Genomic DNA, 13,509 nt, shown 5'->3' with positions numbered 1-13,509 from the left:
TGTTCAAAATGTAGAATTACCACCAAATTAAGTGGAGAAAATAAAGCAAAAAAAAAATGTAAGTGAGTGGCCCCAAGGCAATACAGTGCAGGGCCTTCATAAAAAATTTAAAAAAAAACGCGAGTGGAAATGCTTGTATACATATAAGAAACAAGCAGTTAAACGAATTACAAAAAAGTGGTTAATTTCATGCTGAAAGAGTTTGTCCTCTCGCTAACAAATAATATTAAAAATGTTTGGAAAAAAGTTCCAATTGGTCATAGCTGGCGGCGCGGGACTGCGCATTTTAGCATTCTACTAGTTGTTCTCCATCAGCGCTGAGCTAACACGAATTAAGCGCATTAAAGCGTTAATGCAAGCGATGTGGTTTTGTTTTTTTTCACGACACGAAAAGGCTGCCCACTTAATGTTAATTAGTTTAATTATTTAATTATGTTCGCCGTTGCTGCCTGCTGGAAAGGCAAGTATTATTCGTGCAATCAAAATGAGACTCACGGAAAACTCAAAATATCACTTCAATTTAATTTTGTTAATTTCTTTTTAGCGCAAACATTTTTTACGTTAGAGTAACAAAACTTCGCACTTCGCACTTTCCAACTGTGTTTGAGGCAGTAATAGTAAAACACACTACAGGGTGAGGCTCTACTGTGACCGCACTATAAAAATGGTTCCTATAAAACGCAACTCTGGTTTATACTACATGGTACTTTGGCAAAACTTCGTATCTCAAAAATGACTACTACCTTGCATCACGTAAAATTAAGTCTTCAAATGGGGCTTGAAATACCACGGTGCATTATACTTCATTCTTAATTAACTAAGAAGTATTTAGTCTTTAATATTTAAAACACAAAGATAATAAGCATAATTTTTTTGTTATTAAAACAGAGTTTTTGTATGATGCTGAGAGTGTTTTTAGTTACGAGGTTTTATAGTTATCACCATTTTAATTTTTTCATAATCAACTTAAAATGCATTTTATAGCGAAAACAGAATTTAAACTTTAAAATGAGGAGAACGTGATTTTAAAATGGTAAAATAAGGTTCCAAATTTTGTTTTCCTATTGAAAGTAGTGAACGCAGCAGCACCCATGATGGGGCCCCACTCCGAGCAATTCCAAACAATATTTTTTTTAATTGAATTTTATTTTTTTTAATAAAAACATTATTTTATTGTACTTTATTAAATTTTATTTTATTATTTTTTGTTTATGGTATTTCATATAATAATTTCAAGTTACTAATCTTTTTAAATTTAATTTAAATGTAAAAGGTCAATTAAAAAATATTTAAAATAACATCTAAAAGAACAAAAACAGACGTAAACAAATTTTTCCTGGCAGTGGCATTCGAACCCATGACTTCCCGGCTTGCTAAATCCGCATTCCTGCAGCGGACATAGGGTGAACTATTTAAAGTATTCATATTATTTTATTTTTCCCAGCAAATTTTTTCTCTTCATAAGGATAGCTCTGTTCTCTCTCATCTTAACAAACTGCTGTGTCTAAGATGTCAGTGAGTGCCACAACCTAAAAATCTATTCCAAACTTAAAACTTTATTTTAACGAGAATTAGTTTAAACTTACGACTATGACTATGGGCTAGAGTATGGGAATTTGTGTTCCTTTTGCTAAAAAATTAAAGTACATAACCTTATTTAAAAAAAAATAAATAAAACTTAGAGGTCGCTCAAGTCCATTTTTGTTTTGCTTAAAATTACTCGTCCTTCAATCCGTGCGCACGCACGATTGTATAATATGCTTTCGAGGCCACTGAATACACAGAAGAGTTATTTTTTCGATCTAGCTCTTACCTTCTTATATAATACGAATAAATATTAAAAAAAAAAAACAGAAAAAACCGAAATTGAACTTCTTAGAAGTATTTATTTAATTTTATGTTAATGACGATATGTATAGCTATAACCTTAGCGAACAAAATGAGTCATCGCAGAGGATTTTACGTTCATTACTTCTCGAGATATTGGCAAATTATTGAACCTGAATCTAGATGCGTGGCTGATGCCTGTATTTAAAAAACGTACCGCTTTAAATTTTTGGACTTTGGAAACAAAATGGACTTGAGCGACCTCTTAATTTTATTATATTTTTTTTAAATCAAGTTATGTGTTTTCATTTTTTAGTAAAAGGAACACAAATTTGCGAGAGCACTGAATAATATTAAAAAAAAAGGATTTCGTAGACCACTCTACTATGGGCCTCTGTATTTCCTCTTTAATATTCAATGCAGATATTATTGCCTGTATTGCTGATGTATGCTTCTTTTTCATTTATGTAGCAAATGTTGGCAGAGTTCTAAAAATAAAAGTGTCTGTTTAATATTTTATGACAAAAACCTCTTAAAAAAAATGGAAACACATTGCAGTTTCTTCGCTTTCTGCTTTTTATTCAATAGTTCACGTTTTCCCTTTCCTTCTACTTGCAATATGCTGTTACTTTTTATACACCCGGCCTGTTAACCGCAGTTGACTGCCTGCCATTCATTGTCGACAGCGCTTTTTGGTTTTGTGCCATATTTTTGCTTTGTATAGCTTCTACTTCTTAAAATTTCACTTATATTTTATGCATTCATATTTACATGCATACATACATACATGACGGCCGCTGTAGTGGTGTGGTTAGCAGTGCGCGCAACCACTCCGCAAGGCCTGGGTTCAAGCTCTGGTCAAAGCAACATTGCAAAAAAATAAAGAATGGCGAACCTCCGAGTGTATTAATGCCATGAAAAACAGCTTACGCTTCTCATAAAAGTACAATCGTCGTTCGGAGTCGGTGTTAAACTGTAGGTCCCTCCTCTTTGTGCGACAACATCAAGGCGCACGCCACAAATCAGAGGAGAAGCTCGGCCAAACACTAACATATTGTGTAAGCGCCAATCTATTATTATTATTACATACATACATACATGCATGAGTATCTTGTATTTAATCTTTCACTGATACTTCATTTTGTTCATTTTCTGTAGTATCTATTCAAGCATGTCGATTTTTTGTGTTTGTCACGCTGCCTGTCTGCTGCGCATTTTTCTATATTAATTTCTTTCAATTTCAAGTATTTCTGATAACACAAAAATGAAGCAGAAAATACTTGAAGGAAATTGTGATTGATATTTGCGCAGATAAAAACGGCGAAGAAGTCTGGTAGGTATAGATTATGCGATTTTTAATGCTGCTTGTAAGAGTTTTCGGTATACCATGCATGAATGTATGGACGAATGGTACACCGCTGCGTATGAGCAATATATCGGTCTGCTGCTTCATTAACCTACTTAAATTGAACATTAATCGCTTACCCTTTCGCTTCAAGAAGGCCTTATTTTATCATTGGTATGTCATTGGCGGTAAGCCCTTACCTGCAGCATTACCTTCAAAGGAAGGGAGAACGCATGAATAAACAGAATCCAGAGTAGCGAACAAAGAATGCCTTACAGAGAAACTAATGTAGAATGCCTAGATAAGTACATAATACATTATATATTATATATGTATACATATATTAAATTGAGATAAGAAAATGTCTTAAAAGATTAAAAATAATTAAAATTTTTGTAAATCAGTTTTTATACATACATATGTATGTATTTAGGTATTTAGATTTTCTTAAAAATCGGTATGTACATACATTCACATTTAATTAAGCTTAAAATTGTACTACCTCACTCTAGTACTTCGCTTTTTTTCAGCAGACTACGATGCAGCATTCTACTTTGCATTCTCCGAAATGAAGCAAAGAAGCGAATAAAAAGAAAATATTGTAGGACGTTTTACTTTGCATTCCCTGAAATGAAGCAAAGAAGTTAAACCAATAAAATATTGTAGGACATTCTACTTTGCATTCTCCGAAATGAAGCAAAGAAGCGAATTAAAAAAGAAATATTATAGGACATTCTACTTTGCTTTCCCCGAAATGAAACAAAGAAGCGAAATAAATAAAATATTGTAGGACATTCTACTTTGCCTTACCGGCAATGCCTAAAACAAGCGAACAAATTCGAAGGCATTATAACGCTATGCCTTCTAGGACACGTTACCACTAAAAGCGATTACCGATGTTTTGTTGGGTAGTAGCAAAATTCAAAATGATATTGTATTTATTTATTTTTTATAAATTTTCATTTATTTAAGACTAGCAGAGCCGGCGAACTTCGTCCCGCCCAAAATTTTTATATATTTTATTGAAACTTTTTGGTCCAGCATTTTCACCAACAATTCACGTTTACAATTTTCATTGGCACATTTGTCTGCTAAGATTAAGGTTTGGTGGTAATTTTCCGCTTTAAATAACCTAAGGAAAGTGTTATATCCGTTCTTCAAATTCTCTAATTGTGCGGCATTTCATAGCACGGTTATTCGCAAAACGAAATAAATTTTTTCCTCTTCACTCCCTGGCGGCAACAATGACCTGGATGTATAGTGAATGTCCTAGAAGCTTTACAGTATAGTAGGTGGCAATTTCAAAATGGGTGCGAATCATTGTTCTACAGATATACTCAATGGTGCAACAGGTTGATTTAATCTGACCTTCACGGCCCCATTTCTCACTTGGCTATTTTTAGTAATAGCTCGACTTCAGCACCACTTGGCAGCACGTTTTTGCAATAGTATTGCATACATATTTAAAACATTAGCCAAATCGGATCATAAATAAGATTTGTAGTAATAACTCTACTACAGCGTCAACTGTCGGATTAAATTGTGAAACTAAACCATCCAGAGACCCACTAAAATACACAAAAAGTTTCGTTAAAATCCGTACAACCATTTAGGAGGATTTCACTTACAAATACACCTACAGAAGAATAAAAAAATTCATTCAAAGATAGCTAAAGGTCGGTACGTTTGTAGGCCTCACACCCCTTTTCAGATAGCCCAAATTTTCTCCATGAGTATGGGCTTGATTTCAACTATATACATATCTCCATACGAAGTTCCAGTACTGTACCATGAATACTTTCAGAGATATGCAGTATAAAAATTCGATTTATATGGGAGGTGCCACGCCCCCCTTTCCAACAGCTGCCCTCTTTCTTCATGAGTATGCGATTGATTTCGTATATCTCCATACCAATTTCCAAAACTCTACCATGCACACTTCCAGAGATATGTAGCATGAGAAATTCGGTTTGTATGGGAAGTGCCACGCCCCCTTTACATATAGATTTTTTTCAGCCTAAAACCATCCTTGGGACACGTGCGGCAGGTGGCAGTTTCAAAAAAATCAGTTCAGCCGCTCTCGAGCCTTGCGAAAACTAACAAACGGCTTTCTGAATAGATAATAGTTGAGATATATTATATATTATAATTATATTTTGACAGTATCCGTTGTTTCTGATTGGCACAACAAAATCTTGCCTAGTGACGAATTCGCCCCTTGATATGGTCGTTACTTAAAGCTATTTATATTCGAAATTGCATGAAAATTGGAAAACAGGAATCTATAAGCATATCCAGGCAAAAAGCTACCTACGTACCTAATTTTAAGCAAATCGTACCATAAATAGGATTACTTCGAACAGATCGGTCCCTGGTCCACTTCTCGGACAAAATGGATGATATATGCTAATATATGCTAAAAAGCTACCTACGTACCGAATTTTAAGCAAATCGGACCATAAATACGATTTTTTCGAATAGATCAGTCCCTGGTCCACTTCTCGGAAAAATGGACCATATATCCTAATATATGCTAAAAAAACTACTTACGTACCGAATTTTAAGCAAATCGGACCATAAATGCGATTTTTTGGAATAGATCGGTCCCTGGTCCACTTCTCGGAAAAAATTTATCATATATGCTAATATATGCTAAAAAGCTACTTACGTACTAAATTTTAAGCAAATCGGACCATAATAAGATTTTTTTCGAATAGACCGGTCCCTGGTCCACCTACCCGAAAAAAAAAGTAGCCTAAAACATGGTGGTTACCGAAAGCTATTTGTATACAAAATTTCATGAAAATCGGACCAGCCGTTCGCGAGATTACCTGTTACAAAAAAAAGGGACTTCTCTTTATATAATTAGTATAGATAAGAGCTCGATCTGTAACAGAAATCACATAAATAAAAGTTTCAAAGGTTTAAACTTAAAAAAATGTTCCTCAAAATAACAAACTGTTTATTCAGAATTTTTAGAACATTTTTGAGTATGATTTTTATAATGCTTGTGTCAAGGGCCTTGAGCATTTTCGCCCACATATGAACAAAATTTAATTTTATATGGAAAAAATGTGCGGTAACTTTTATTGACTTGAAACCTGCACTTTATCGAACTGAAATTGAATGGGCTATAAACTGTATTTCACCAGATTCATTTAAGTGAAAATTATTTAAATTTTCGAATTTTTCGTTTTAACAATCAATTTTAATTTGTTTTTAATTTTGATCAATATACACACACCACAATATTGTGTATCAGGTGTTTATTTGTATACCATCCCTGCTTTTACCTCCACTTTTAGCACGATGCTGCTATATTTTCATTCACTAAAATAAAGAGCTTATTGAAAGTGAAGAAATTTTAATTGAGAATTAAATAAAAATTTAGATTAAAATTAATTTCCACTTAACTAAGTTTGGTGAAATGCAGCCTACAGATTCTAAATAAAAAGTTTGAAATTTTTATTTAATTTTTTTTAAGATTGATTAATTTTTTTGAACTTTGTGCAATCTTTAAAATCTTTATTTATGGGATTTCTGTTATGGATCGAACTATATTTTAAATGCAAATAAAAAATAAATAAATAAATAACCATAAGTTGCGAAAAATATGATTTTGAAGTTTGTTATTATATTAATGCGCGCAGCTGTGTGTACAGTGACGAACAAAAGTATTGGCACAGTGAATTTTTCGCAAAATATGCAAAGTTTTTTGTTCTAATATATTTTCGATAATTTTCTATAAAAATATAGTTCTTACCACACCAAAAAAACATAAAACTAATTTGTAGCTTTCGATTCAGATTCTTTAAAAAACTCTAACTATGCAGTTTTATAGCTTATTAAATTTTACTAGCAAGGTTCAAGTTTGATGTTGTTGAAAAATGGTGCTAATTTTTAGCAATTTTTTTCACGCAGATTATTCCATACAAAGTATGTTCAAGATTCCTTTTTTGTATGGAGAAAATAAGCAACACCTTCCACTTGAAAACTTGCCAAAAAACAACGCGGTTCTCTAGCTATTTGAAATTGAGTGAGCTAAAAAACTGCAGAAATGTGAATCGAAAATTGCAAATTAGTATGGAAATTTACAGGATTTCCCTGAAATTTTCACAAAGTTTAGAGAATTCATTTTTATGCCTTTTGGTGTGGTATGGACTATATTTCTATAAAAAAATTATCGAAAATAAGTTAGAATTAAAAACTTTTTATATTGCAAAAAATTCACTGTGCCAAACTTTTGTTCGTCACTGTATATGCGTTTGTGGTTAAGGTAATCTAGCCTCCAAAGTCCTTTCACATTTTAACTAAAGGTCTTGTAGTATTTCCACGTAAAATACTTGCAACAATTTTGCCGCAGGCAATCTTAAACGCACAAGTAAACACCGAGAGGTTGCGATTTTAATTTGAGTTTAATGACTACAATTTTTCTTTGTAAATATGCTGAAAGCATACTTTTTTTTCGAAATTAACACAAAATAACCTGTGCAGCAAACATCACTTAGGATACATGTCAGCCATTTTAGAATACTTAGGGCTAATTTCAGATGGCCTATTTAAGTAGAGATTGTTGATTAACTTCAAAAATTCATTTTCAGATCATACATTGAAGCTGCACTTAAGTGGCCAATATTGGCTATTTAAATACGAGATAGGCAACCCTGTGTTTGTACCAAACCACCAAGGATGTAAGCAAACAAATGCAACCACACGTTCATGGAACAAGCAACAGTGTTGCCACTTGTTTGGCATATTTAAATAAACTTGATCTGAAACCCAACGAAAGCTAAATGGCATTTAAACAACAATCCAAAATTAAACCTAAGTGGCATTCAAATATTCATCTGAAATTGGCCCTTAGTTACATAGACAAAAGTTCCCTTCGTCTACTCCCACAGCGTTGCGCTAAATTGGTTCCATTGCTAACTTTGTAGCATTTAAATATGTAATTGAAAGTCATTGTTTTCACGGACTTCATGCGAATGTGTGGGCCCATTTGTATGTAAGTACGTGCCTCTGAACCTTGGCATACTTACGAGCGCTTCTGCTAACGCACTTTTCTTTCATCATTTCCCCCCCGTCGAGTGCGTGTGTGAGCGCAAACTCAATTGTTTTCAAATTCGCTTAAATATTTCATAGCCTATTTAGGTGCGCGCATTAAGGGCGCACACATTGCCTCATACATTGTCTGTCTTTATTTTATATAACCTAGCATAAACACACACACACACACACAAACACACATGCATATCAAAGCATGCCAGCTCTCTGACCTTTCATTGTAGTCACTGATTTCGCCCGTATCCATGTCCAGCAACAGAATGGCACTCTGAAAGCTTGCGCATACCGTGCGATAGAATGTATTGCGCCGCAGCTCTTCGCTTGTCATCAATTGTTGTTGTTGCTGTTGCAGTTGTTGCTGCAATTGTTGGTGGTGCGTGCCGGCGGATGTTAGTGTGGTCGCAGCTGCCGTTGCCGAAGTGGATGAAGATGATGCTGACGATGCAACAGAGGGTGTTGGTGTTGTGGCCGAGGTGGCTGCTGGTAAAAAGATGGCGCTCGAGCTGGCGCTTGTACCAGCAGCAAGTGGCAGAATGGGCGTTGTAGCTAAGGGCGTGGCTGTGGGCGGTGTTACCGAGGGTGATGTCGAAGCGGAGTGCGTTGCGGAGGGGTGCAGCCAGTGACGCGCATTGATTTTGGCCATCATGCCGCCAACGCCGCCGACGCCGCCGCCGCCACCACTGGCGCTGGATGTGTTGGCAGCACTTGCAGTGGATTCACTTTTGCTGCCACTCGCTACTGCTGTGTCTGCAGTGCCTGTCGCTGCGTGATGCGTGTGATGCATTGCCCATTTATCCGTTAGCAAACGTGTCAGCCGCCTGATTCTGTGTGTGGAATTTAATATTCAAACGAAATGAAATATTTCAGTCAGTCATTTGAATTTGCATTTACTGATACGCTTTTGTGTCTCACTGTGCGTAAATATATTATTGTGTGTATTTATGCATGTGAGAGGCTTAATACGCTGGTATGCTCATGCGCGCCATTCATTTATTTGAAAGCCTTTTTTAACATTCCATGCCTTTGATTTACATACATACATATCGTATTATAAATTTTTAATCTTTTGTGAATTTGTAAACGCATACTTTGTTTCGTTTTTTTTTTAAGAATTTTCAATAGCACATATTTTTTTTGCATGCCATAATTGTTATTTACAAAAATAGTTTAAATTTAAATATTCGATAGTACATTGCATTTTGTTCATACAGCGTAGTTTTCGTCAATAAACCTAAAATTTTATTAAATTCCATCATTGCCATGCCAAAATATTAGAAAATTTTTTTATACAAAAAGTAAAAATTATTTCTCCACACAAATTTAAGTGACCTAACCGCTCATTCATTTAAGTCTTATTTCGTGGATAAGAAATTTCTTCAGCAAATCTTAACACATAACTCGCACGCTACATACATGTGGTCAGTGGGGGATTTTCCCTTAAATCCGATAGGCCCGGGCCTAGAGCGGCCAGATATTAGGGGCGGCCAATATCGCAAAACAATTCGCTGATGATAACAGGACATGCACGAGACAAAGTAAATACGTGTTAACTCAATATAGTTTTACTTACACCTTAAAAGCTATATGGTTATAAAACACCCAGGTCTAAGAAACTTTATAATAAATTTTATTTTATTACTAACCTGACGAAATTAAGCAAAAAAAAAATGTGCGGACTTTAATATCAAGTGAAACTACTAGAATTAGAACATCGCGATCTTAACTGACAACCAAGTAGCTATCAAGGACGTTAGATCTCATCAGGTAACATCTAAACTGGTGATGGATTACCTAGATAAGCTGAATACTCTTGATGTGACCAATCGGGTGAGGGTTCTCTGGATTGCGGAAAAATTAAGGAAACGAGATTGCTGATAAACTTGCGAAGAAAGGAGCATAAACGCCTTCCCTCGGCCCAGAGCCCTTCTGAGGCATTGCAAAACGGGGTACTCTTTGCCCTGAACCGGTAAAAGGAAGAGGCTTGAAGAAATCGGAACTGGCATAATCGACCATGTCTAGAGCAATCCATCAAGCTTCAAGGAATGTATGAATAACCTGATAGTTATTACAGGAATTTCGATAGGACATTGCAGGCTGAACTATCATCTGACTAAAATGGGTATTTACACGCAGGAGCGATACAGGTTTTGCAGGATATCGCGACTGCACAGCATATTAAACATTAAGTAATTGAAACCGAAGCGAAATCCGTAGATATACGCTCCATACTAAAGTTTCTCTCAGATACTGGGTTAATAGACACACTTTAAATCCATGAAGGTAGCACAATAGCAAGATTTGAAATATTAATAATCGCAGTTAATATAACGATTTAATTAAAACTTGTTTGTATATTAGGGTGTTGCATGTGCATGGGTTTCAAAAATGCTTACAACATATTTTTTGACCTTACATATTATGGATATTCATCTAAATGCTTAAATCGCAGGTAACTGCGTAAACCTTGCTAATAAACTGAGTTTCCATTGAAAATTAAATAAGTTTATGAAGTTTACGTGGTTACGAGCCATTTATGCGTTTAGATGATTTGAACTAATATTAAGCTCACTCTAGAAACCCTAGCATATGAGCAAATCGAAGTACAATAAAGAATAAATCAAGTATTTGAACAATTTTAGCCTTAAGACGTTTATTTAGGCGAAGAAGTACCGAAATTACTAATTTCTTCGTTGTCACTTAAAAAATCATAATTGGAATTTTTTTTAAAGTAACTTTGGAAAGTTTTCAAATATAATGTTCATATTAGAGGAACTGAAAGTTGGCATCAAATACAGCATGTCTGTGAAATTTGAAGCATGTGCCAACAAATTTAAAAAAATTGCAGCAAGCAGAATATCTGTCTCAGCTATTTTGTAATTTTTGAAATTTAAAGACTTTTGCATTTTAAAAGTTTAAGATAATTCAAAATGTCAACATTAAACGGTGAAAATGTTCTTGCCAAACGAATTAATGTTGATATAAGATGCCGATGATTTGCGAAACGAAAATGCTAATTTTACTACACTGCCTGAACAAAGTATTGTCACAGCAAGATTTTTCACAATATATGCAACAATTTTTATTATAATATTTTTCCGGCAATTTTTTATAAAAATATGGTTCGTTGTACAAAATAAAAATATAATTCCTAAGCTTTCAGCGAATTTTCATGAATATTTTCAACATTTTAATCTGATTTTTTGAGTATGCAGTTTTGCAGCCCATTAAATTCTAGTAAAAAATTGCAACTTCGGCGTTAGTCAAAAATCGCATTGACTTTTGAGATGTTTTTTGCTGAAGGTGTTTTGCATTTTTTCCATATAAAGTATTTTCGAAAAAATTGTTTGTATGGCAGAGACTGCGTGAAACAAATTGCCAAAAATTAACGGTAATTCCTAGCTACTTAAAACATGTACTTTATTGCAACAAAATGGATTGCGCTACAAATCTGCATACTCAAAAAAATCTGATTAAAAAGTTGAAAATTTGCATTAAAATTCGCTGAATTTTCGCGAGTTTTCCACAAAGTTTAGGAAATATGCTTTTTTGTTTTTTTCTTGTAGAATGAATCATATTTTTAAACAAAATTGGTGGAAAAATATTAGAATAAAAATTGTTGCTTATATTTTGAAAAATTTGCTGTGCCAATACTTTGTTCCGGCAGTGTATACTATTGGCACACTTTAAATTCATTCTGAAATACACTTAGAAAGTAATATATGTATATGTGCATAAGGAATACCACGCCAATATTGAATTACTTTTAAATAATATGACTTTTAAGTTAAGGCGCGCGACTAAACATGTTAGCTGACTGTGTATGGTGCTACGGGGCGTATACGTTACATACACAACTACGGGTATATGAGCGCGAGTTGTTATTTTAACTTTTTAGTATATATGTATGTCTTTTATAAGTTTTCATTTAAAAACAATTTCAAATTGGAATCTTATATTTTATGCAAGACTGAAGATAATGCATTGTCTAAGATAAGTGTGCCACCATTTTTTTTACCAAATACTCGTTTTTGTCGAAAAATTTATAATTTTGGTAAAAAATATTACAAATAGTTCAAGTATACTTGCTTTTTGAATACTTACAAACTTTGCTCATTTTGTTTGTTGCAAACTTATATATATACAACCTTTGATTAATTTATGGTTACCATTTCACTGCAGATTCATGCAATTATAGTCACACCTTAATTATAAATATTTTTTCCATTTCAAATGATAGCAATAATACATATCTACTTGTCGTAGAAATATTTTCTATTTCATTTATTGTCTTGTGGTAAGCCAGCTCAAATGCACTCGGAATAGAATAAATTACCACAAAGTGTTCGTACCTATCATGGGCTAAGCCAAAATGGCATGCTATTATATTTACAAGTATATGAGATGGCAACAAAAGCAAGATTGGAATACTACCTAAAAATATGCAGCATTTATTTAATTGCTGCAGGCACTTCAATATGCAGACATCAACAATAACAGTGAATTTGTAATTATTATGTCATTCAAGAGAAGTTATATTCTGTGAAATAATAAGCAGGCTGAGGTGTTGTAAATGATTGCGTTATAGGTATGAACAAATTCAGTTATTTATTCATGTAAACATATATATATACTCGTATACTTACATATATATATTCTTAAAATATGCATATGTAGCAGTCGAAGATGTATACAAAAACTTGCATGCTTTGGTTTATAGAGTCCTTTAGATGTAGGGAAAGATAATCAATTTTGAGAATGCCGAATTTTTGGCGCCGTTGTAGTACTTCTGTTTCAGGATACCTATACGGTTATCTCAAATGAAAATAGGATAGTAGTCTACACTGGAGAAATTTGGCAGTACTAATTCCTAAAGGGATGGCCAGATATGGACTCGGTGTTGGGTGTTTCCATCGCAAGGTCCACCACGACAAAAAAATTAAAAATCTTATATCTAACGTGTTTACGGGCCGATTTGTCTGCTTTTTAAATATATACTGGTTATGTAAGTAGAATCATGTTTGCGTAAAATGGTCTTCCTAGGTGGTGCCAAGGTCGAGATATTTGGAAAAACCGTATTAATGGTCCGATTTGGTTCGAATTTGACGTATGTAGTTGAAACATAATAAGTCATAGATTTCCAACAAATTCACCCTGAATTGGCGCTGAAGTCAAAGTATAAAGTATATTCTACATAAAATACATGTTTTATTTGCGTTACAAATTCATTTAAAAGCAATATTAACGAAAATATAACGATGGAAATTACACTTGGG

General features: G+C 34.0%; 1 protein-coding gene across 1 annotated transcript in view; it reads right to left on the bottom strand.

The window, feature by feature from the left end:
* The window catches only part of LOC118748363 (platelet binding protein GspB-like), a 16,012-nt gene extending 6,992 nt beyond the window's left edge, over positions 1-9,020 (bottom strand). The window contains exon 1 of the mRNA XM_036482737.1: positions 8,449-9,020. Within this exon, the coding sequence (XP_036338630.1) occupies positions 8,449-9,020 (572 nt within the window). The remainder of the gene's footprint in view (positions 1-8,448) is intronic.
* Positions 9,021-13,509: the final 4,489 nt, after the last annotated feature.

This window comes from Rhagoletis pomonella, unplaced genomic scaffold, assembly GCF_013731165.1.
Source record: "Rhagoletis pomonella isolate Grant_MI unplaced genomic scaffold, Rhpom_1.0 Rhpom_scaffold_00013, whole genome shotgun sequence".
Classification (NCBI taxonomy): domain Eukaryota; kingdom Metazoa; phylum Arthropoda; class Insecta; order Diptera; family Tephritidae; genus Rhagoletis; species Rhagoletis pomonella.
Note: the sequence above shows the minus strand (reverse complement) of the source record. Positions and strands in the feature narration are given on the sequence as shown.